We start from the raw sequence: 25,930 nt of genomic DNA on the forward strand, positions 1-25,930 counted from the left end.
GCAGAGAATCTTGGGGCACATCCTCATCACATGAGCCCAGGCATGTGGCACAAGACCAAGGAAATCTCAGCACAGCTAGCTCTGGGATTTGGGAGTGGACTCGACAGTCTCTGCAAGATGGACGGATGGGGAGAACAGAACGCCTGTGCCCAACTCCTCCAAATAATCTCATCATCAGGGAGATTCTTTGATAATTTTGGCTCGACCAGCAACCAGAATATTTTACTGGAAAGGCCCGAATGTTCTAAAATAGAGTGATGTAATGTTTGGTCAAGTTTTCACGCAGACCTAAGACAGGACCTCGACACCTTGTACTGCCTTCAAATCTACTAAATATTTTCCCCTTGGAAGTCCCCTCATGTCTCTCTCTAAAAGATTTCAATTGCACTTTCCAGGCCCTATGCTCTTAAGCCTTGGTAAGGGGACAATCTGCTTTACCCAACAGTCGGATTAAGAAATGTGTCCGAGCTCTAAGGCAGGAAAGTGGGACTCTTGAGTTGAGGTAACCCGGGGACTAAAAAAATGTAGCCATACGCATGTCTCAAGATGAAGAAGAGAGCAGAGGTCCAGGGACAGGGTCCAGTCTGAGGATCCAAGCTTGCAAAACGGAAACTGGCATCTTTTGGGCTCCAGCTTCCAAGATAGCTATCATACTGGCAGGCGTCTGCCTAGCCTGAGTCGTGTCCTTTACCATGAGTAGGAAACTGAGGCACTCACCTTTAAGGGGCAATGAGAACGCCTAGAGGGGTGCAGCGCTGGGGAGAAAGCTCAAGAGGGAGCAAAGCTGCCCGCCAGGTCACACCCCAGCGCGGCCCGAGAAGCCCACGCCGGGCTCCCCCACCTTCCTCTCGCGGCCCCGCCTCCAACACAGTCGCTTCCGGTGGAGAGGGGGCGCCCGCGCGCCCGTGCCGCGCCTGCGCGGGGAGGGACAGGTCAGCGCGCCAGCGCAGTGCGTCGGTCACAGGCTGACTGCCGTGGTACCAACCTCATTTCCCTCAGTGTTGACCCGGGAGGAGGGAAGATGGTGCTGGATCTGGATTTGTTTCGGGTGGATAAAGGAGGGGACCCGGCCCTCATCCGAGAGACCCAGGAGAAGCGCTTCAAGGACCCGAGACTAGTGGATCAGCTGGTAAAGGCAGACGGCGAGTGGCGAAGATGTAAGTACCGGGAGGCGCCGGGTGTCCCCCGATCCTAATCCCAATTTCGGCTCTCGGATCTCGGGCCACAGCTTCCACCCTTCGTCGGATCCCCCTCCCACGTCGCGGTGGCTCCGATGCTCTCTAGCCCCCAAAACGTACCCGGGCAACCGAGACCATCCCACTTTTCCTTCTGCCAGGTTGGTGCACGCTCCCTTCCACGCGTGCTCAGTGCGGATGGCTGATCTCAGGCTGGCAACGAGCATGACGCATGCGCATCAAGAGCTGTCAAGCCCTCCTGCCCCAAGGGTAGCTAGAAGAAAGCCAGGGCAGGAGGTTTGGGGGGTTTCCCCTTTCCTAACACTATTCTTTGGTCGCCTCCAGTCCTTTTCTCATCTTCGGCAAGGCCAAAGTGGTCACCTATTTTGATAGGATGAAAGGCTCCAGCCTGCGACGGAGTCACATCTGCCGCGTAGTAGGTTCACTCCACCCATATTGGAAGTATTTGGGGTCTTTGGAGGCTGCTCCTGTCTAAAAGCAGTGGGCCTGGAGTTTTTGGAAAAGCCATTCCCCTGATTTGTGGTTCTACCTTTCAGAACGGATAAGTCTTTGTAGTGGTAGGTCAGACATAGGGAGAGGGATGCGGCGAGGCAAGAGAAAGCTTTTAACTGTTGAGGCTGTTTAATTGTGATTTATGAAAGTTTTCCGGAAAAGATATTGGCAGGGTTGGACTAAAACCTGGAACTGACCCGGGCATCTTTCATGAACCTAAATAAAACCATAAAACCCTCTGCCTGCATTAATTGGAGTGATCACTGATTGGCTGGATGCACACGTGATTAATTTTGTCTGATGCAATAAGCCGGCAACCAGCTGAGAGCCAGGTTTATGACAGCACACTGCAAAGGCAATCGCTGTCCGAGAGTGGGGTGTGTTTCTATTAGGAAAATTAATTTTCCTAAATTTATAAGGGTATTAAGTACCAAGAGAATATTTGTTTAACTCGGTTTGTCTGATGCTTCAGTATGTCTCGGTCACTCTAATGTGGAACTTTGTGGCTGAGATCCCACCACCTGAATTTGAAGTTTTGAGTTGCTATGGAATTAAACTAAATGGAAGGAAAAAACTAGACCGGATATTTAACTGAATCAGAAGTATCATATATTTGTATCAGCCTAGCCATTGTCCAGCACTAAATGTATTTGAATGTGTATAATGTACATATATACATTATATATGTGTGTAATGTGTATATAGATGTGTATAATGTACACATCTATAGGAAGTTTTATCCTTTTCCTGATGAATGGATATATGGTGAGGGGATAAGTTCTTCAGAGACTTGGCTGTGTTTTATTTATCTGTATGTCCCGGTACCTAGGGTATACATATACATACAGGATATACATATACCTATGTATACATATATTCCAAGTGCCTAGCACTGCATCTGCTCCTTGGTAAGAGCTTGACAAAGGTTTGTTGAATTCATGAATATCTTCTGTATTCAGGGCACTTTGCCTGTCTGCATGAAAAGCAGTTTATGTAATTTATTTTCAACACACTTACTCTTTTCTACCTGATATCCCTTAGCAATTGTCTCTTTGCAGCCAAAGGGAGTTAATGATTTTTCCCAATTTACTGGCTGCTCAAGTAGGACATTGACAGATCTTGTATCAAGGTTCTTCTGTATCTGAACCTCAGATCAGAGATTGGGGTTCTTCTGTCATTGGCTGCAACAAGGACTTGTAACCCAGTTGGTCTGCCTGTAGACCTCCAAGCTGCCCCTAGGGCTCTCAAAGGAATCTGATAAAACTTGGAGTCATAGCTCCACAGAGTTTACCACGCTTCATCTAACTCCAAGGATTCGAATCGTGATTTTTTCTTTTTAATTTCAGAATAATATAATGAGGACACACTTGGGCACATGATAAGCATTTGCCTCGACTACTTCAAAGCCACTAGATTTCCACCTATCTTAAAATCGGCTGCTAACTACAGGAATTCTGTCTTCCCCCCCAAAAGTGCTTTCCTGAATGAGAGTTCTGTTTACTATAAATTGAAGTTATTTCCTGCTAACCCTTACTGCAGATGTCGTCAGCCAGGCTCTCAGCATTGAAATAACTTTTTAACTGCTTTTAGTTTCACCTCAGTCTCACCCAGTCCTGGGCCACACCCAGGACATGTGATCTATTTGGAATGCAAATCTAATCCTTTTACTTCCAGGCATAAGTCTAGCAATGACATTCATACCTTAAAGCAGTACTGTCTGATAGAAACATAATGTGAGCCACAGGTATAATTGTAAGTTTTCTTATAGTCACTTAAATAATGAAAAGAATAGATGAAGTTAATTTTAGTAATATATTTTATTTAACCCAATATATCAAAAAAATATTATTTTCAACATGTAATCAATATAAAAAATTACTGAGATATTTTACATTCTTTTTCTTTTTTATAAGTCTTCGAAATCTAGTGTATACTTTACACTTATAGTACATCTCAATTCAAGCTAGCCATGTTTCAAGTGCTCTGTAGCAACATGTAACTAGGGACTACAGATTGGACAGTAGAGTCTTAAAGCATAAAAATCCAAATTTCCTAACCCAATTTACAAAGTCCCACATTCCTTCCTAGACTCATCTTCTGCCATTCTCCCACATATGCCCCTCGCTGTTTGTTATGCTACTCCTGAACTCTGTCACATGTGTGTGACTGGTGCCTCTTCTTGATGCCCCACTCCCATCAGCCCTCCTTGCCACCCAGTTCTGCTCCGATAGCACTACTTCATGTGTTAAGTGCTCTCCATATATTATCTCATATATCTCTGTTGTGGCATTTATACTATTTTTATATACAGCTTTTTAAAACTTGCTTTTATTGCGACGTAATGTATGTAGTGAAGTGCACAAATCTTAATGTGCAGTTTGAATTTTACCAATCTCTACGCCCATGTAACCACCACACAGACGAAGATCTAAGGTATTTGCAGTACCCCAGCAGGCTCCCCTCACCGTCACTTCTCACCTCCAAAAATCACAGTATTCTGCCCTCTACTGTCAGGGACCCCAAAATAAGGTCCTTTTGCCCGGTATCACTCACGCCAATATAACAGAGACTGTATTTGGTAAAGCAAAGCAGAAACTTGATTTCTTTGATCAAAGAATGCAGAAGGATGAGCTTACATTAGAGATACCATCTCCCCATATGGGGAAATTAGGAGAATCTTAAAGGATTGGTGGGAGATGGACAGGTTCAGGAGTAGAGATTTCTGAGAAAATGGTGGAGAATTCTCTGAATTGCCAGGGAGTATGAGCAGTTTCTATACATAATTGGAACATGGCTGGACAGACAACATGTCTCATTTTAATGTTACGTCTCCAGCCCTGGGCATGATTTTTAGCATTCCAAAGAGGGAAAATTCATCAAAAGGTCACTTGGGAAGGGGTTTTGGCACCATCTTGGATTCTTCTGGGCAAACCAGTTTTTTAGCTGTGTCCTTGGGTCTCTTATCTAGTCTTTACTGGAAGTCTTAGCTTGCTCCGGAATTTCTGCCCTTTCCTTAGGAGTTCATGCAGGTTCATCAAGGGATGCACTGGAGAATGAGAGCAGACAAGAAAGTTAATAAGGATTAACTAATACTGTGGTGGCACAACCCCGTGACACTATCGCCATAAATTACCTTTGCCTGATTTTGAACTTCACATAAATGGTCTTATATAGTATGTACTTTTGTATGTGACTTCTTTCTCTCAAAATGATGTCTGTAAGATTTTTCCATGTTGTGATGTGTAGCAGTGGTTGGTTCTTTTTCATTGCTATACAGTACTCCATTATGTAAACGTACCAAACAATTGTATTGATGGACTTTTGGGTTGTTACCAGTTCGACGGTATTAAGAGTAAGGTGTTATGAACATTGTTGTGTGTCTTTGGGTAGACATAAGCACTCATTTCTGTTGGATATGTACCCAGGAGTGGAATTGCTGTGTCATAGGGTAGGGACATGCTTAGATTCACTAGTTGCTATGAGATAGTTTTCCAAAGTGGTTGTAGCAGTTGGTACTCCCACCAGCAATAGAAGAGTTTCAGTTGCTGTACATTCTTTCCCTTCATATTGGCAGTCCTTTCAATTTTAGCCATTCTGGTGGAGAGATAGTGGTCTCTCATTGTGGGTTTTATTTACATTTTCCTGATGACTAAAGATATTGAACACTTTTTCATGTACTTGTTAGCATTTGGACAGCCTGTTTTGAGAGGGTCTGTTCAATCCTGTTGACCAGTTTTTATTTTGATTGTCTTTTTCTCATTGATTTTTCGGAATTCTTTATCTATTTTGCATACAAAACCTTGTCTCATAGTATATGTATTGCAGATCTTTTCTCCCATCTGTGACTTGCCTTTTCACTCTTTGTCTTTTAATGAGTAGGGTTCTTATTTTAATGAAGTCTAATTTATTGGACTTTTGTAATCTGTGCTTCTTCTATTCTTTTTAGGAAATCTCCATATCCAAAGTTCTGAAGATATTCTCCATTTTTTTCCTACAAGTTATATTACTTTACCCTTCATATTTAGATACATGATTTATCTCACATTGATTTTAGTGTATGATGTGAGATAGGAATCAAAGTTCTTTTTTTTTAAATGTGGAATCCAATTGCTTATGATAAAATGTGGCAAACTAGGAATAGAGAGAAACTTTCTTAATTTGATTAGTGGTATTTATCAAAAAAAAAACCCATGGTTAACATTATTTTTTTTTTTTAATTTATTGGGGTGACAATTGTTAGTAAAATTACATAGATTTCAGGTGTACAATTCTGTATTACATCATCTATAAATCCCATTGTGTGTTCACCACCCAGAGTCAGTTCTCCTTCCATCACTATATATTTGATCCCTCTTACCCTCATCTCCCACCCTCCTCCCACATTATTCTTAATGATGAAATATTGAACACTCTCTCCCTGAGCTTGGAAACAAGGCAAGGATGTCTACTATCACCGCGTCTAATCCACATCATGTTGGAGGTTCCAGACAGTGTGGTATAAGGCAAGAAAAAGAAATAAAAGATTGGAACAGAAGTACAGCTGTCATTATTTACAAATGACTTTGATTGTCTATGCAGAATCTCAGCTATTAAAATTAAATAAATTTAACAAGATCACTGTATACAATATACAGAATCAATGATGCGTCTATATATAAGTAACAATTAAAAAGCATCTGATACCTAAAAATATATTTTAAAAGTGACATTCAAGATCCCTATACTGAAAACTACAAGACATTGCTGAGAGAAAAATAATAAAGGAATATACTATATTTATTGATTAAAACATTCAGCATTGTTAGAATATGTAGTTTTTAAATTATCTTATTTTCTTTTATTTCCCAGCGCGTAGCACGGTGTTTTATATTCCCAATCCTTAGCATAGGGCCTTGGAAATAGAAGGGACTAAGTAAAAAATGTTTAACTTTTTATTTCAAAATATTTATAGAATTAGAGAAAATTACAAAAAGTAGTACTAAGTGGTCCTGTGTACCGTTCACCAAGTTTCCCCCAGTGATAACATCTAACATAACTTGTACAATATAAAAACCAAGAAATTGACATTTCACAATTCACAAACCTTATTCAGATCACCAGTTTTTCATGTACCTGTGTGTGTGTGTGATTTTATCACATGTAGATTTGTGTCACTACTGCCACACTCAAGATAAAGAACTATTCCACCACCAGAGATCCCTTTTGCTATCCCTTTGTAGTCCAGTCCCTTTCCCCTCCCCCACCTACCCCTGGCAACCATGAATCTGTTCTCCTTCTCTGTGATCAATGTGAATAAGTGAATGAGAAGTTAGTTATATATCATTTTCTGCTGAAATCTAGTTTAGTTAAAGTTTGGCAAAGGCTTAGAGAGTAGCTATGTCTAGGTGCTGTCTCATTTCTAGTCATCATTTTATCTGTTAAAAGCCTGATTTTCACTATATTGCTCCTAAAGTTTACATTTAAGAGGTCCAATTTTTGCTTATCAGTTAGACTAATGAAACACAATACCAATATATTAATTTGGGCCAGAATATATATGTAGGTTGAGTTAGTAGTACACTGTCTTCCCCAAAAGAAACCAAATTATGAGAAACTAAATTATTATAATTTGAAGGTTGTCAGATGAGCATTATGTCAAAGCAAAGAGAATAACACTTAACCATTTCTAGCATACAGATGTAGCAACCAAATTCCTGGGAATAGAAACATGAATGCCCTCTTTCTAGATTCTCCTGCGTCACACATAGTTTCTTAACTGAATTTTAAGATGACTAAGTATGTTATAGTTACTTGAGTATTTTTAGTCTCAGAATGGCCTTTTCCTTGTCACCAAATGCTAGAGAACCCTATTGTAGTTACCAATATATGCCAACTAAATTTGGGACTCTAAAGCCACAAGATTTCACAACTTCATGAGGCAGACCTTGCACTCTGGCCTTGGCTGAGATCAGTCCTAAGAGGCCAGGATTAGGAGAAGGAGGAATCTTAATTATGTGCATATCTTTGGTATATTCTTGGGTTCTTTATTCTTCAGGCAGATTTCGGGCAGACAACTTGAACAAGCTGAAGAACCTGTGCAGCAAGACAATTGGAGAGAAAATGAAGGTAAGCAGCAACCTTGAAAGCTTGAGCAGAGGAAGTCAGTCTTATTCTTAGTTAACATTCATATAATTTCTAATTTAGTATCTAATTCTATGGATACCGAATTTCTTACCAAAGTGGGGGAATTATTTTAAAAAGAAAGGAAGGAAGTGGGGAGGAAACGAAGAGATACTTTAAAGCATCAGTTAGTCCGTCTTCTGTCTTCAGGTGTGTCTTAGTCTGTTTGGCGGCTACTATAACAGAACACCATAGACTGAGTGGCTTATAAACAACAGAAACTTACTTCTCACCGTTCTAGGGGTGGGGAAGTCCAACATCGAGGCACAGGCAGATTTGGCGTTTGGTGAGGGCTCCTTCCTGGTTCATAGACAGTCTCCTTGCTGGTTCCTCACATGGCGGAAGGAGAGAGGGAGCTCTCTGGAGTCTCTTATGAGGTTGCCCTCATGACCTAATCACCTCGAAAAGACCCTCTCTCCAGATACCATCACATTGGGGATTAGTTTCAACTTTGAATTTGGGGGGACACAAACATTCAGTCTGTAGCAAGATTAGGATTCTTGCCACGCTTGTCATTCATTGTCTATTCTGTTCTTGTAATAAGAATATAAATTCCACCAGTAATCCTTTCCAATTATTTCTTAAGTTCAACCTACAGTGCCACAAACAATTTCTTATGGCAGACTTCAGGTCGTTTGTCCCAGTGCAGTGTGCTCTTTAATGAAAAGAGCACACATAGGGACTCCAAATCCTGGACTGGTGGCTATGTGACTGGAGGCAAGTTCACTCCTGAGCCTCATTTTTCTTGTCTGTGAAATGACAATAATAACTTTTACCTATAGAATAAAATTGTGAGAACTACGTTTTTTAAATGTAGAGAACCTGGCACAATGTCTAGAACGTTGTAGTTACTCAGCAATTGGGAGTAACAATAGCTGGCAAGTAGTCACGACCTTCGTCCATGAAACCCTTCCATGCTTTAAGAATGTTACGTTTCGGGGCCAGCCCAGTGACTCAGGCGGTTGGAGCTCTGTGCTCCTAATGCTGAAGGCTGCCGGTTCGATTCCCACATGGGCCAATGGGCTCTCAACCACAAGGTTGCCGGTTCGACTCCCACAAGGGATGGTGGGCTGCGCCCCCTGCAACTAACAACAGCAACTGGACCTGGAGCTGAGCTGCGCGCTCCACAACTAAGACTGAAAGGACAACAACTTGACTTGGAAAAAGTCCTGGAAGTACGCACTGTTCCCCAATTAAGTCCTGTTGCCCTTCTCCAATAAAATCTTTGGGAAAAAAAGAAGAATGTTAAGTTTCAGCCGGGCCTTGCCTTGGTTTCCAGAATAGTACATGTTTCTAATCTTTCTTCCGAAATACCCTTTTTTGCCTCTCAATCACTTTTTACAAAGTATATTAATTTCACCCTACCCTCTGTCTCATTTTTAAGTTGTAAACCTCTAAACTAAACCAAAAAATTAAAAATTTGGAAACTGGACCAGTAAAAAGCATAACAAAAAATTTCCTCGGGATTCTAACACCTTACGCTTCCTGATAGTCCGAATCCTTCCTTTAACAGAATTTTGTTCCACTTTCAGCTTGTGACGGCTATAGAAACTGATATCAATAATCGTATTGTTTTCTTCCTATGGGACTCATGATGCTTAATCATTTGCATGCCAGAGGTCCTGTAATTATGTTAATTGCCGTGTATGCTCCTGCCTGTGTGCTCTGTGAAACACACATACAGGTAGTGCCAGCCAAGTGTTTTTCATAGCAAGAAGATGGGAGTGTTTGTTTTCCATTTGCAATAACAATAAGGAGTGTTCTCCTTTGCGGTCCATTGGAATGGTACTCACAGTGCTTTAACTTGCATAGCACTTGAAAGTATTTAAAACCCTTTTATATATATATATATATACACATCTCATTTTGGGTTTTGATTTTTGCTGCAAGCATGGCGTGTAGGTAGTACAATTATCAGCCTTATTTAAAGGTTAAGGATATAAGCTTAGGAAATTCAACTATGGCCTAAAATCATGCTGTAAGTTACTTACAGAGCCAGAACTTGAACTTAGAACTTGAATTTGCTGCCCTGACGGATAAGTGGATAGCAGGATAGCCTCAGCTATCTTGTTACCATATAGGAAATATTGAGATTTAGGCCAATTTTTTCCTCAGAAGTCTTTGCTTGTTCTCATCAAGACCCATTTTGGTATTTTCAGACTTTTCCAACTTTTTAAGATGATTTGTTTGAGTCACCGAAGGGTATGAGTTGGGTTATGGTTACAATCTTGACTTTTTACTTCAATGTATGAGAATGTATAATAAACCTAAGGGATTTCTTTGCTTTACCCTCAGAAGATTTAGTCCTTTCTCATGATTCAATTTTGTGCAGTGGGTTATGAGTTTGTATAAATTGCCTACTATTATTGGATTGGATTTAAAAAAATCCTTAGGGCATTGAACATGATTTCTACACATCATTTTATTTATATTTGCAAAGCAGATCCAAAATCTTCTCAACTTATTTTTATAAGAGTTTTGCTGAGATCTTCTATAGCTTGTTATAATGGCCTTTGATAATTTTCCTTAATTTAATAAAGTTATCTTGCCCATGGCTTTGGGCAAGGATTAGAAGTGAATTGGCAAATTATCATAAAGAAGGGAGAGGCAAGAAACTGGAGAGGGAAAATATCTAGTGCTGTGTACACCTCTGCTGTACAACTTGCATTGACTGCTCTAAACTTAGTTTCAGATTTTGTGACTTTTTCCTCAAAAATGTTGTGTTCCTTGCCTCCTTAATATTTCATCATCCCATCATTTTGTCCTCTTTCCCTTTAGCATTGGGACTGTTCCTAGCAGGTAGCCAAGGATTCAGCCCCATTGCTGGCTCCTGAGCAGCCAGCTCATGAAGGGTGCCCATAACTATTCTATGTCCAAGGCAGACATTCTTCCTGTGTGCCTGATGATGTCAGCCCTCTGACCCTGATTGGTTAATCCACCTGTCCGGGATCAAAAAGCTAGAAAGTGGCAGAACAGGGACTTGAAACTTCTCACTTCCGATTTAGCAATTTTTCTCCCACATGTTACGTCTTTTAGAGACAGTTATGTAGAAAGTTCTGTGCGTGCTCCCTGTGGCAGCACATATCTAAAATTGGAACGATACCTTGCTTATGGCTCCTGCGCAAGGATGACACACAAATCGTGAAGCGTTTCATATTTTGTACAGTGCTCCAGCCTCCTCATACCCTTTGCTGATTAGCTCAGAAGAAACAGTGAGTCAAAACACAATGTAAGGCACTCGGTAGCAAAAGTGTGGCTTTTCTCTATAAAAAGATAAAGAAATAAAAAACAAAGTTCTGTGATTAGTTTACATGCTATTAATTGGGTGTGCACTTATAAAATGTCAGAATTTTTTTTTTTTTTTTTTACTTAGTAGTGCTGCTTGTTTGTATTTTTTTTCTTGCAGAAGAAAGAGCCAGTGGGAGATGATGAGTGTATTCCGCAGAATGTGGTGAATCTTGATGACCTCACCGCAGACACTTTAGCTGTAAGTTATTGTCCTTTTCTAGGTTGGAATTTCTGTTCTTTTATCTAAACTTATTCCTAAACAAGCGAATGCTGATACTCTGCTCCACCCAGCGTTGTGGCATCCTGGGACATGTCCCCATCTGCTCTTATTATATACTCTGTACTTGAGTGTCTATTAAACAGCAGAGATGGAGTCATGGAGTGGAAGAGCAAGGGTAGGAAGAAGAGAAAACAGGATTCGAACTATGTTTGGTTTATATTACTCCATTTTGACATAGTCAAGGAATCTTTTCAATATACTGTAATTCAGTACATGTTCACTCCAGTGGACCTAGAGCAGTAATTTTCAAGGTTTTAGTCACTGAACCCTTTCTTAAAACCCACAGCACAAAAGCATAGCAAGAGCATAAACACAAAAAAAGCAAAGTTGCTGTGCTTGAAGGGCTAGTTTGGGGGAGTTATTCCTGTCCAGCCCTACCTGGTAAGGGCTCCCCCTAAGAAATCAGTACATTTTGTGACCCCTGCAGTAAGGAACACAAAATTAGCTTAAGGCAAAGTCTCTTGCTCCTAATAAATGTGTAATCTTCCTGGAGAACTGTTGAATGTTGTACATAACAGAATGTTGAATTGATTTAACCAGGAATATCAGAAAGTGCAAGTTAAGGGAAAGAGCTCTTAAAAGAGCTACATATTAAAACTCCTGACATATATAGGAACAAGAAGAGTGGCCAGAATCGATCCATCTCTGCCTCGGGCACCCCAAAAGAAAATGCCAAGGGATTTGTAGGGCAAGACCATATATATCCCTGTGTGAAATAAATCTCGGTTCTTTGAAAGCCTTCCTTGTCAATTTTTAAAATGCTATGACAATGGTTTTCATTAGAGCATAACAGGGGTAGGGCAACAGAATCATATTGCTGCTACTCAGTGCTTGACTCGCTGTGGCCTGGCTGCGGCCTGACCTGTTCGTCTACAGAACCTGAAAGTGTCACAGATCAAAAAACTCCGACTCCTCATCGATGAAGCGATCCTGAAGTGTGACGCTGAGCGGATAAAACTGGAGGCAGAGCGGTTTGAGAACCTGCGAGAGATCGGGAATCTTCTGCATCCCTCCGTGCCCATCAGCAATGATGAGGTAGGCGTCAGTGCCACAGCAGGCAGCTGCCTTACATCCTCCTCTGTTAGGAAGGGGCGCGGTGGGAGGAGGAGAGCGAAACACTGGCACTTTCTGTATAATAGGCCTTGTGTCAGTAGCAGGCTCTTTGTACATTCAGTCTGTCCACCAATTGAGAATTGAAAGATTCAGATCCTTGCCTGATTGGGAAGGAGCAGAGACAGCAGGTAGGGGACTTCTGGCATAGAAATCTCTTCTAAATCGGGCTACTGTCCTTCACTGTTGCCCATGGTAGCAGTGAGTCTCGTGGGAGGGATCTGCTAAATCAACCTCACCCCTCACCCATACCCTGCTGAGAAGCTGCAGGTTGAAGGGAAATCTGCATGATAAAAGTTTCCTGCTGAGTGGAGCTTCCCCGGCACAAAGCTGCTCAGAGCCCAGCCTTTGTTCCCTGACACCCCAGCCATTGCTGGGCCCATCTGTGCCTCTTTCATTCATTCCCTGGTGAACAGAACCTTAAACTCAGGGAGGTCAGGGCCCTGAGCCCGCCCTCATGTGGCCCGGGACCAATAAGAGCCTGGAAAAAAAATAATCTACATTCTCCTCTGCACCCCAGGCAATGCTGATTGTCCAGGGGAGGGGTGTCCTTGTGCAGGATTTTCAAGGAGTCATTTAAAAGGGTAAAAAAAGAATGCAACAGATCTTTTGGAAAAATCAAGATTTCAGTTTCATGGCTAGAATCGCTTCTAGGAATTTATAAATGATTATTTCTCTATTGAGCACAAATTCTCTAGCAAATTCCTCCTCTAATCTCTGTACACAGTGACCAAAACCTCATGTTTGAGTTAAGCAATGGCTTCACTAAGCTCAAAGTTGTTGGAACAAGATTTGGAAAGATGGAGGTTGTAGAATTCAGAGGTTATGTATCTTTGTCTCCTGGTCTTGTTTCCTTAGGATGCAGACAACAAAGTAGAGAGGATTTGGGGTGATTGTACGGTCAGAAAGAAGTACTCTCATGTGGACCTGGTGGTGATGGTTGATGGTTTTGAAGGCGAAAAAGGGGCCATTGTGGCTGGGAGTCGAGGGTACTTCCTGAAGGTAAGAGGAGGGAACCATTGGGGATCGGATTATAAAGAAGGAACTAAATGTGCAGAAAACATAACCTAGTTAAAGAGGCCAACACATCAAATCTACCATTTGTACTCGCCTTTCTACTGCAAATTAAATCAGAACAGCCTCTGCCTAAGGAGCTCAGTGTAACTGGACAGTGAGACAAGTAACAGAGTCAAAACCCACTGTGATAAGTGCTGTGGTATGAGCAGGCCCAGGATGCTACGAGAACAGTTGGCATAGGCCAACCCGCATTAGCTGAATTCAGAGAAAGCTTTCAGAAGGACATGGTAAAATAATTTTGGAATCACAGTTGACCCTTGAACAACACGACTTGAACTGCGTGGGTCCACTTACATGCAGATTTGTTTCCAATAAATACTGTAAGTGAATTTTTTCTTATGATTTTCATAATAACATTTTCTTTTCTCTAGCTTACTTTACTGTAAGAACATAGTATATAATACATATAACATGTAAAATATTTGTTTATCGTGTTTATGTTATTGGTAAGCTTTCCAGTCAACAGGAGGCTATAAGTAGCTAAGTTTTGGGGGAGTCTAAAGTTACACAGGGGTTTTTGACTGTGAGGGAGGGGCACTGGCAGCCCTAACCTCCACGTTGTTCAAGGATCAACTGTACATATATACACATGCATTGGTAAGCTCTACATTATATAAATGAATCCAGTGTTGTAAGAATTAGCACAAGAAAACTTTCCTGCGCACCCAGAGCCAATAATCCTTTTCTCTTGCTTTGGTATCTGAAAGAGAATTCAATGTTCCTGGATGATATGCTGGGCATTTGTATTAAGGAAGAATCTCTTGAATTAATATTGGGGTACACGGTCTTTGCTGGCCTCCTGTGTACCCCTAGTAGTCATATCCACGGCCCCAGTTGCCTCTGAATGTGAATTCTAGCAGGTGGACATGTTGGTGACAGAAGCCAATCACACAGCGCTGTGTCTCTGCTTCTTTAGGGAGTCCTGGTGTTCCTAGAACAGGCACTCATCCAGTATGCCCTTCGCACCTTGGGAAGTCGGGGCTACACTCCCATTTATACCCCCTTCTTCATGAGGAAGGAGGTCATGCAGGAGGTGGCACAGCTCAGCCAGTTTGATGAAGAACTTTATAAGGTGAGTAGCCTGAGGCATTGGGGCAGAGGACTTCTTAAGTTAAGAAGTTTAACTTCAGTGGCAGCCAGTTAGCTCAGTTGGTTAGAGCGCAATGTTTGTAACACCAGGGTTGCCGGTTCGATCCCTGCTGAGGCCAGTGTGAGCTGTGCCCTCCACAACTAGATTGAAACAACTACTTGACTTAGAGCTGATTGGTCCTGGAAAAACGCACTTAAAATAAATAAAAGTTAAAAGAAAAAAAAAAAGGCACGTTTAACTTCAAAGATACAGAGCAGCACTGTCCAGGAGAACTTCCTGTGAAGATGGATATGTTCTATATCTGTGGCTATTGCTCACTTAAAATGTGGCTAATGCAACTGAAAAAGTAAAATACTGACTTTTACTAATTTTAATGCAAATAGCCACACAGGCTAGTGGCTGCCGTATTGGACAGAGCAGACATAGAGCCTGTTTGATCTTTTCCCGAGACAATCGGTATGATGTATCTAGATGAGCGTACTTTAACATTATGAGTTTAGAAAAGCACATCTGTTGAGTGGTGGGACAAAAGGAAATCATAGAAGTGGCTGGTCTTATCGTGTCCTTCCCGTTTGTAGCTCCTTCTCAGCCAGGGACCGTCTCACAGAGCCAGAGGACGCAAGTCAAGGTTCAGAGGATCCTTCTAATTGACTGAACGCCAAAGTGATTTTTTGAGGCTTATAATCGGTAGACTAACCCATAAGCACCAAGAAAGCAGAGACCATGTCTCCTTCTGCCTAGCATTGGCAAAAAGGACTTGACACTTAGTAAATGCTTCACAAGCACTTGTTGACTGGATTGATTTATATTGCTGCCAGCTCAGGTTTTATCGTACGCCTGCTGTCATGGGCCCTTATACGTCGTTTATAAATGTTTCATGTATGAAATAAGTAAAAACTATTATCAGAATATTTTCTCTCCTTTTGATTTTCTTTGATCTAGTACGAACCCCATTTGGGACTGACCCAATCCCTCCCCTGTCTTTAGTGTCCCTTGCTCACTCCCAGGCAGAGATTAAGGAAAATTCTCCCTGCCCCATCACTCTTATCTTCTCTTTGGTTTCTTGCTCTAGCTAAGGTCCTCCTCCCTCACTTTTAACTAATAAAGGTCCCTCCTCCATCAGGTGATTGGCAAAGGCAGTGAAAAGTCTGATGACAACTCCTATGATGAGAAATACCTGATTGCTACCTCAGAGCAGCCCATTGCTGCGCTCCATCGGGATGAGTGGCTGCGGCCAGAGGATTTGCCCATCAAGTACGCGGGCCTGTCCACCTGTTTTCGCCAGGAGGTGGGCTCCCATGGCCGTGACACCCGTGGCATCTTTCGAGTCCATCAGTTTGAGAAGGTGAGTACGCGAGTCGGGGTGAAGCGTAGGACCCTTCTACCTTTCTGTCCAGCGTGGTTAGAGGAGAGACAGGCTCTGTGTTGCTCAGGCCTGCCCTGGCCTGGTCTTTCCTCCTTTTGCCTACATCTGTGTTTCTAGGAAAGAGCCTGAGAACATGTGGAGTGGCTATGAGCACAGACTCTGGAACCAAGCTGCCTGAGGCCAAATGCCAGCTCCACCCCTTACCAGCTGTGTAACCCTTGAACAAGTTGCTTAACCTCTCTGTGCTCAGGTTTCTCCCTGTAAAAGGAGGATAGTAATAGTACCTACTTCATTAGGCCTATTGTGAGGATTAAACTAGTTAATAGATGTAAAGCACTTGGAACAGTACCTGGCACATAATGTGGTAAGCTATCTATAGAAGCATTTGTTCTTGTTGCATTCCCAGTCCCGTACACCAACCCCTTGCTGGGGGCCCCCACCCTCACCTGATTCCCAGTGGTGTAGGCACAGGTCTTCATTGCAAGAATATCACCCACTTCAGTCCTTTAGTTTATTCACCTTGTCCCACTGTTGCTGTCTCCTTGGGTCCCTCTTTGCAGATTGAACAGTTTGTCTACTCGTCACCACATGACAACAAGTCGTGGGAGATGTTTGAAGAGATGATTACTACCGCAGAGGAATTCTACCAGTCTTTGGGGATCCCTTATCACATTGTGAATATTGTCTCAGGTATCGGCCTCCCTTTCCTGCATCCTACAAATACCACCCTCACCACACAAAGAAATAGCCCACAGTCCGATTAGTTGCCCTTATTAATTAAAATATCACACTCTTCTCACTTGGGAGTGTTTGGTGATAAGAATATCTGGGCATGATTTCACTTCTGGGGATAGGATATGAATTAAAGAATTCTTCAGGTTTGCTAAAGGTTAGTCTTCTGAAATACCATCCCTCCTTCATGAATTCTTGGGGTTTTTCCTTACAGGTTCTTTGAATCATGCTGCCAGCAAGAAGCTTGACCTGGAGGCCTGGTTTCCGGGCTCGGGAGCCTTCCGTGAGTTAGTCTCCTGTTCTAACTGCACGGACTATCAGGCTCGCCGGCTCCGAATCCGATACGGGCAAACCAAGAAGATGATGGACAAGGTAGATGGCCCCTGGGGAGGCAGGCAGCAGGGCCTTCAGTGCAGAGTAAATCCATCTTACTTCTCAGCCCTTGGAATACATTATTTCCCAGCATCATGGGAAAAGCTGAGCTTTTCAATCAAGACCAAAAAGGGAATCTGAAAATGACTTGTACTAGATCGGGACTGAGTCCTTTTAGATCGAACCCTGAATCTAGCTCCATTCTACAGGGCAATTCTAGCTTTTCTCATTGGGCTTTGTTTTCTGTAACTCCAAATAAAGAATAATTCCCCTTTGTCTACACCGAACAAGTCGGAGGCAAAGTTTTCCCTTATCATCCAAGGAGGTCTGGGTTGTAAGCTTCTTTCTTCAGATCCAATTTGCAGGTCTTACTTTTCCAAGTTAGGGTCTTGAAAGGGATTAAAAGGAGAGGCCACTGTAGTAGTTTCTTCTTTTTCCCTCAAAGGGCCCAACTCTCCTCAAAAATGCTGGAACCCACCACTTGTGACTCATAGAGACATGAGGAATCTTCCTGGAGTTACCTGATAGGCAATACATATAAGTTTAGAAAAAGCTTGATAATGGGTACAACCCATGATTTTGATTTGGGTAGTTGCAGTAGGGGAGTTATCCATTAAACTAGCTAAGGGCTGAGTTTAACTGCTCCCTCTGGGGCCCTGTCTTCGCAGGTGGAGTTTGTCCACATGCTCAATGCTACAATGTGTGCCACTACTCGCACCATCTGTGCCATCCTGGAGAACTACCAGACAGAGAAGGGCATCATTGTGCCCGAGAAGTTGAAGGAGTTCATGCCACCAGGTAAGACTCCAGCCCAGCCCATCTTCCTCCTGTTCTCTGTCTTCACACTCTTCTGAGTAGCAGGCCCCTTGCAGAATGGACCAGATTTTCTTGTTGAGACACAGTCTCCAAAACTCTGCCTGTCCTCTGGTGCTGGGCATTGCAGAGGCAAAGCTGCGAAAGTAGCCAGTACAGGTATGATATTCTATTGAAATGCAGCTAAAATTCAGACTGGGGAAGAAAAGAATGAATGAAACCAGTGCCCATTGTGGGTACACTTTTGTTCAAAGAGATCGTTGTCTTGTGAAACTCACCCCAGAAGTCCCTGGACTTTGACTCCTGAGAAACGATAGGTTACTTGGTTGGCTCTTCCCTTCCAGGTCTCCAAGAGCTGATTCCCTTCGTGAAGCCAGCACCCATAGACCAGGAGCCATCAAAGAAGCAGAAGAAGCAACATGAGGGCAGCAAAAAGAAAGGGGCAGTGAGAGATGTCGCCCTGGAAAATCAGCTGCAGAACATGGAGGTCACCGATTCCTAAACATTCATTCCTCCCAGTTCCTTCGGCTGGGATCTCAGAGCCTGCCCATGAGCAGGGGAGCTAAGCACTCACTCATCGCCCGCCCCATCTGACTGCATCGTCACAAGGGGAACCATCTGCCTTGCACTACACAATGTTCCTGTCTCTTCCCATGGGCCTAGGATCCAATCATTGCTGACTGATGAAACCATGTAATAAAGCATCTCTGGGGAAGGCTACGACTCTTCCTCAGCCTGGGGCTGAGCCATCTCTGGCAGTTCTTCCTGGAACCATACTCACTTTTTCTTTTCCTTCTAGATTGTCTTTTCCTGACTTGTTGCATTTCCCAAGTCAGCCTTTGAGAAGGTAGGTGAAGGCAGAGGTAGATTTAGTAAAGACTCAAGGGCAAAGTGAAAACCTTGCAGGACAAGGGCCAGAATCCTCTTTTGTAAATCTGCTTCTGTCTAAAAGCAGGTAAGACTAGCTTAGAGACCAGAGTTGATCTACACAGAAGCTTCATAGCACTTCTGTTCCCTAGGAAGGGATCCTTGGAAAGAGAGGGAGGCTGTGAGCCCTTGGGGGAGAGGTAACCATATTTAATCCAAAACTGCCCCTAGATTCAAGAACATGAGGCCTTATTAACAACTTCTCTCTTTCCACTCATTTCAAAATGGGAGACCAACTGCATAGCAGCTTGTTGGTACGATTCCAAAGGATGGAGATAGCCAGCAGGACAGAGGAGAGGGAGGAAGAACGTTTTAATCCCTTCTCTGGAGCTCACACTATTGCCCTAATAGCCAGTTCACCCTTTTTCTCTGGGGAGGGTAATGTTTAGGCTCTTGATTTACCTGCTGCCTTTCATCTGCAATCTACAAACACTTTATTTTAATAATACCTCTTGTTCGTTTAGTGCTTCTCTCCTAGGAGCCTAAAATACTTCCTGTAGGTGATCTCTTTTATCTTTGTGACAGTCCCAAAAGGGAGGGTGGGGACATGATTATACCTCTTCCATCACATGGAAGACAGAGTACAAGGTGAGTGAGGGAGATGAGACAACCTGGCCAGGTGGAAGCCAGGAGTCCTAATTCCTCAGCAGTACTTGATGTTATGTTTCTTTGGGAGAATGAGCAGGACTCTGAACTGGCCTGTCAGTTAGACGCCTTTATGTCATCTCAGCTTCCTTAGTCCCTAAGCAGCGACTTCCCCGGGACTGCTGGAACTTGGTACCCAGGAAAGAGGCTATGTGCTTGGTTTTCTGCTGGAGGCTTAGGGCTGATCCTATCCATCTTGCCGGAGAGCCTGTCAAAACTGGGATACCTGAAAGGGTGACTGCAGTGCCTCTTGCCATAGGCAGGCTCCGCCAGCCCACCTCTACTGTAGCCCATTGCCCTCAGGTCTGGGATAACAAAACCAGAGCCAACAGACTCTGCTCCCATTCACTCAGAAGACCAGAAATTCACATTCCTGTAGCCTCAGCTTTTTGGGATGAAGGGAGTTTACACAGTGAGCAGGAGGCTGGATTTGCTCACAACACAGCCCTTCTCCCATTTGAAAAGCCCATTGGGCTTTGGGGTTAGAAACTTTCAGATGTCCTTGAACACCCCTGTCTAGCCATAGAGGTCACTACACTGCTCCCTTTGCTCTCCACACTCCTACCCTCTTCAGCTCCTTGTGCCGGGATTTTCCTTCCACCAGGAGGTACTGCTTTTCTCCATGGCCCTGAATCCCAGGAGGGCCGAAGCTGGGGCTCTGAGCTGCAGAGGGCCCAGGCTGGCTCTGGGCTTCCCTGCACTGCCTGACTTACCTATTTTGTACCTGAATAGTTTTCTGGAACTGGTTGCACCTGGAACCCGGACTGGACTCCCTGCTGCTTTATGCAGAGAGCGCCTCCTAACTGTTGCTGGCAGCCCAACTCCCCATGCCAACCTCCCCCTACCTGCCCTGCAGCTGGGTAAGGGTGTGGACTGACCTGCCTAGTGAAAAGGAATGCGTGAGGTCCAGAATATGGCTGCTGTATGCCAACTAGTCTGTTAGAAAGTCTATATCCTCTTCTTACTGGAGACAGGAGAGAAAAATGGAGGAAAGGATGACCCTGTGCCTGAGGTCCCTCCCTGCCGACCATACAGTAGAATACGAGTAGGTGAGCATGTGGGCATAACACCCGTTTACTGAGTGCTAACCCTGGACCAGTCACAATTAGCACAGGGGTTACAGAAAGAATGGGACACAGTCTTTGCTCTCAAAGAACTCGAGAGTCACTGGGAAAGGTGTGGCCTGCCTTCCCCCACAGTGAGCTTAAAACCAGACTGCCCTCCCTGGAGCAGTGGGATGGGGCTGATGCAAGCCTTGTTTGATGGGCCGGCTAGCCTGGAAGCGGAGCACTTGGGAACCTGCCCAGAGAACCTTGACTCCACCCACGGCCGATGCCCTCATCCCAGGCACCTTGACCTGCCCCATCTCCAACCTCAGCTCCCAAGTTTCCTCAGCAAACTACCCCCACAGGCTGGTGGAATGAGTCAGAGTCCTGGGTTCTCCACCAACCCTGGGTTCCCACACCCAGGGATCCAGAGCCCAAGATGCAGGTCCAGGTGCTTCAGGCAAGAGAGGAGACATCCAGCCTCTCGACCAAGAGACGGAGACAGACAACTAGGAGCCAGACTTCCAGAGACAAATTCTAAAGTCAGGCAACTGTGTGGGGACTCAGTGTAAGACCAAGGGGCCTACCTGTGCTCACAGTCTGCTGGGAAGCTCCGTTTATCTGCCACCAAGGAGCCAACCGAACTGCGCGCGCGCGCGCGCGCGCGCGCGCACACACACACACACACACGTGAAATCACTCGGGGAACTGACACTTTGCCTGTGATTTCCGGTTTCCACAAGGTCCCAAGACTGCCTCCTCTCCACCCACCCCCCAAACCTTTCTGGCCTCTGTCCCAGGATGAGTCTGACAGGCAGAGCTGGGATGGGCCCCAGAGAAATGTGTTGCATGTCAGAGCCTGTGCCAGGATGAGGGGCCTGCTCCACTCCCCCACTCACCTCACAGCGTGGGGCTCCCCAAAAACTCCTCCCAGATACACATAAAAGGAGGAGCGCAACCCTGCATCTCCAACCAGGGAAGGTCTGGTGAGACTGACATCGCCGCCTCTAACGTTGCCCTTTTAAGAGGCCCCCCCACACAGGGGCGGGGGTGCTGCAGGCAGGTTCTGGTTGCAGACACCCAGCAACTGGGCTCCCCATCAACCTAGAGGAAAGGAGACCCAGACACCAACCTCGCCAGCTCTCAACCTCTAGGTCCCCGGACCTACAGGACAGGTAGGGGGTCCCAGTGACCTCTGATTCTGAGAAAGCCCCTTTTTCTAGAAGGGGAAATTCCTCTTCGCTGCTCTGATTGGTTGGCTGACAAGCCCTGCATTTTGGAGAGCTGTCCCGGTCCCTCCCTAAGACTGGGGTTTCCCTCCCCCACGTAGACCTGCTGTCAGAAATAGTCTGGAAAATTATTTTCCTGGGGGTATAAATTGCTGATAAGATGGCGTGACCCTTCAGGGAGACTGTTTTTTAATTTTTAACCCCAAAGAAAAGGACAATTTAGCTCCTATTTAGAATAGTGTTCAATCCTTGCCTCCTTCCATCTTGTCTCAAAAAAATATTTTTTTTCCTACTCTTTCTCCCAAACCAGCCCTTTACTTTTGCCCTGAATCTCACGTCCCTGGGTCCCTGAGCTTCAGCGAGCTCTCCCCTGAACCTGCCCTCTCACCCTCCCCACCCATTCCCTTCAACATACCAACCTGTTTACATTTCCCCATCTTAAAACAGCCTTCCTGCCTCTGCGGTCAATTCTGATCAAACAGAAACAGTGGGCACTAATACGCTCTGGTACCTCGTCGACATTCCAGACGCTCCTGGGGCCAACCCCTCAGAGGGAAAATGGAACGTTCCAGACCAGGAACAGCATGAGGGAGCAGGAAAAAGGCCTGAATAACTGGAGTGCAAAGAGTGACGGGGCAGTTCAGCAGAGGCCAGAGAAGTGGACCGCATTAGGAGTTAGTGCCTGCCCCTGAATGCTGGTTCCCCAGGGCTCTGGCCTCTCCCTGCTCCTTCTCCACGTGCTCTCCTAGCTCTTATCCCAAATCCATGATCTCTCATCACATATCTCCAGCTCCTGCCCCCCACCCTGCAACATACACATTGAGCATCTCCACCCAAAAGTCCAAGTCGCACTTCGGATCAGATTCTCTACCTCTGCCCTCCTCTGGGTATTCAGGCGCCCAAAACAAACACCCAGGAGTCACCCTGGACCATCCCCTCCTCATGCCCAGTGGCCAGCCTCACACAGCCCCACTGAGTCCCTTCATCACAGATCTGGCCCTTGGCCACAGCACAGGCTCTCCTCCTGGACCGTACAACCGCCTCCTGCTGGCCTGCCAGACTCAGTCTCTCCTCCACTGGGACTAGGCACTGGGTGGGAGTAGTCTGTGGATGGTATAGCTGGGCCCATGCCCTCCCCTGCCAATATCGGATGGCTCCCTCAGCTTATTAAATAAAATCCAGACTTCTCAGCCAGAGTCCAGATTCATCCAACCGTGGCCACAGTTCAGATGAACAGGCCCTTCTGCTCTGATGGCACCCACCCCAAGCTCTGAGCTCCAGCCTGCCTGACTGCTCACCTCTCCCAGCAGTGACCATGCTTTGCAACCCTCCATATTTGCTCATGCTGTTCCCTCCACCTGGATGCCATTGCTGCTGCCTGTCTGTAGAATTCCTCCTTCCTTTTCAAAGTAGTTGAAATGCCACCTCCGTTACAAAGCCTTCCCTAACCCCTCCCACCCCACAAGGAAATACAGCGAAAACCCTGCATTTGTCTCTGTCGCGTTAGACTGGTTGCTCCTTGAGACCAGAGCTGGAGTCTTGTTCATCGGTGTACCTTTCATGCCTTGCCTGGTGCCCGGAGCACGGCTAGGGCTCTCCCCTTGGCCTGCTCTGATAAACTTAACAACTAAGTTGTTGAAGGTGTTGCTTTGGGATTGGTTGCTCCACCTCAGCTCCAGGCGCCGTCTCTCCCTCTCTGTGCTCAGGAGCCGAAAACATCTCAGTGGGATCTTAGACGGACTGTGCATCCGTATGGAATGCTGGCCTGCTGAGCCACCCTCAGCAAACAGTGCTGGCACTGTGCGTTGACCCTATCACTGGGTTAAGGCATCCAACACCATCTTTTAATGAGCCTCAGAGAAAGTCTATGTAACTTGGCTGAGACATCAGGACTGCAACTCCTGGCTGCAGCTGGCACTAGGAATAAAATTTTATGGTTAAAGTGAATGAATTCAGAGCTGTCCACAGAGGAGCCTAGATACCCAACTGGCCTCCCAGATAGTGGCTTCAGGAATGGAGGGACACCTGGTCACCCCTCTATGCCATCCATCCATCCATCCATTTGATCAATATTTACTGAGTACCTACTATGTGTCAGGTACCATGCCAGGTGCTAGGTATTCAAGGCACACATGTTGTCCCTGCTCCTGGACCTTACTGCTAGTGGGCAAGACAGCTGTTAACCAGTAAATTTACAAATAAATACTTGATGTAATTACAAATTGCTATATGTGCCATGAAGAAGGGGACATTTAAGACTGCCATAGTCAACAGTTGGAAGGAAGCCAAGGTGCCCAGAATAGAATAAAGGAGGAGGAAGAAGAGTCTGGGCCCCTCCACACCAGGCTTTGTGGACCAGCTATTCAAAGAACAACAGAAAAGCCTAGTGCAAGGTTTTTAGGGAGGGAGCAAGATGCTTAGATTTGGGACCAGTACTGCTCTGTGAAAAACACCGTGGGGGTCCTTCAATCAGATAAATCCAGATGTGGCACATTCAACAAGAAAACTAGCCTAGACTCTTCAAACAGTCAATATCCAGAGAGAGAGAAGAAAGGAAGGCAGGGAGGAAGGAGCAAGAAAAAGAAGGGCGGGAGGGATGAAACTAAAGTGACATAACCAAATGTAATGCATAAGCTTCTGGTCTGAAAGTAGCAGTTATCAGAGACCTTTGAGAGACAGTAAGAAATTGAATCGGACTGGATATTAGATGGTAGCAGGAATCATCTTTCGTGTTCCCCGGCGTGGCAGCAGTCCTGTGGGATGTGGGAGAAGGCTCTGACTCAGGAGCTGCACGCTGAGGGGCAGAGGGTTGAGGTGCTGTGATGTTTGCACCTCACTTTCACTTCGTCCTCCAAAATTCATGTGAGAAAGCACAGTGGCAAAAATTAATGAATCGAGGTGGACAGTTGCTGAGGATGCATTGTCCAATTTTGGCAATTTTTCTGAATCTTGACATTTTCCAAAATAAAAAATTGTAAGAGATTTTTAAAATCTAAAACAAAAATGTTTATTAATTAAAAAAAAAAAGAAAGGATTCCTTCGGCCACTGAGTGGAGACTGGTTTGGAGGGGAAGCAGCCACACAACTTTGTATGAGTGCCCCTCTGTGCCAGGCAGGGAGTGGGTGGCCAAGAAACAACAGTGCCCACCCTCAAAGAGCACCCGTTTAGCCACAGAAAAAAGTGGGGGAAAGCAGACTGGGCACGAAAGGCAAGTGTGGAAAAGAGAGCACTCAGGTCCTGGCCTGCCAGGTCTGCTGGCTGTTAGTCACCTGCCATCTCACCCCACCCCACTAACCCAGAGCACCAGTGTCTGGAGTGCCACATGGTCAGGCTCTCGCCTCCCCATGTCTGTGCCTTCTATAAAGCAACACTGAGCCCAGAACTAGGATCAGGCATCAGAGCCTCTACCCACCTCTCTCTCTTGCCAGAGAAACTGCCCTGCCCACCCACCAAAGGTCACTATGACCGTTCCCCATCAACAGCCACCCTCCACACCCCTCCTTCTAAGCAGGTAATTGGTCCCAATCCAATCTTGGCTTCAACCAATTCAATACTCACATTTTATTCATTCATAGTAACTACCTAAGAAGAGCACGAACTCTGGAACCAGATTGCCTGGTTTCAAATCCCAGGTCTGCCATTTACTAGCTGTGTAACCTTGGATAAGACTTAACCTATAGGTTAAATGAGTTTGATGATCCATTCCCCTTGCCAGAAATGCACATGCTGATTCTTCAAGAGACAACCCAAGTCCCACCTCCTCCTGGAAGCCCTGTAGGATTTCCTCAACCTTCACGCCTCTCTTCTCTGAATTCTTTTAGCCTTTTCTCTCTCATTTGCTCCTAGAGCACTTCACCCATGCTACCCCGTTGAGAGCCATGCCTTGTGGAATCTGTAGTCTCCATATGCCTGGAAGATTCTAGAGGAAATCCCATATGAACTGAGGGAGAGCCCTGGTCTCTCCCTGCAGGTTACTTTTCTTCCAGAGCCTCCACTGTCAAGTGGAAGGTTTGGCCTAGAAAAACAGTAAATTCCCTTTGAACAGACTCCAGAATCTTGCTGCACCTTGGGTTTTTCCCATGTAGGAGGGAGGTCTAAATGTTCCTT

At 44.9% G+C, this 25,930-nt stretch overlaps 1 protein-coding gene, 1 long non-coding RNA gene and 1 pseudogene across 3 annotated transcripts in view; 2 read left to right on the forward strand and 1 right to left on the reverse strand.

Moving 5' to 3' along the window:
- Positions 1-1,016, reverse strand: part of LOC117014797 (uncharacterized) — a 60,999-nt gene extending 59,983 nt beyond the window's left edge. For both annotated transcript variants that reach the window (XR_004421612.1, XR_004421611.1), the window contains exon 1: positions 718-1,016. This is a non-coding gene — a long non-coding RNA (uncharacterized LOC117014797). The remainder of the gene's footprint in view (positions 1-717) is intronic.
- Positions 953-18,726, forward strand: SARS1 (seryl-tRNA synthetase 1). Its single transcript, XM_033093023.1, has 11 exons — positions 953-1,157; positions 7,723-7,793; positions 11,254-11,334; positions 12,292-12,450; positions 13,384-13,527; positions 14,519-14,674; positions 15,816-16,037; positions 16,619-16,748; positions 17,005-17,162; positions 17,831-17,960; positions 18,320-18,726. The coding sequence occupies exons 1-11, from the start codon at positions 1,022-1,024 to the stop codon at positions 18,475-18,477; spliced, it is 1,545 nt and encodes a 514-aa protein (XP_032948914.1). The 5' UTR covers positions 953-1,021; the 3' UTR covers positions 18,478-18,726.
- On the forward strand, positions 10,910-11,008 carry LOC117015499 (uncharacterized; annotated as a pseudogene).
- Positions 18,727-25,930: the final 7,204 nt, after the last annotated feature.

The sequence above is a fragment of the Rhinolophus ferrumequinum genome, chromosome 22, assembly GCF_004115265.2.
Source record: "Rhinolophus ferrumequinum isolate MPI-CBG mRhiFer1 chromosome 22, mRhiFer1_v1.p, whole genome shotgun sequence".
In the NCBI taxonomy this organism is placed as follows: domain Eukaryota; kingdom Metazoa; phylum Chordata; class Mammalia; order Chiroptera; family Rhinolophidae; genus Rhinolophus; species Rhinolophus ferrumequinum.

Excerpts from the sequence above, each read along its gene's own strand:
- SARS1 (XM_033093023.1), top strand. The coding sequence starts at position 1,022 with ATGGTGCTGGATCTGGATTTGTTTCGGGTGGATAAAGGAGGGGACCCG. Across the intron at positions 13,528-14,518 it reads GTCGAGGGTACTTCCTGAAG|GGAGTCCTGGTGTTCCTAGA; the intron begins GTAAGAGGAGGG and ends CTGCTTCTTTAG. Across the intron at positions 14,675-15,815 it reads TTGATGAAGAACTTTATAAG|GTGATTGGCAAAGGCAGTGA; the intron begins GTGAGTAGCCTG and ends CTCCTCCATCAG.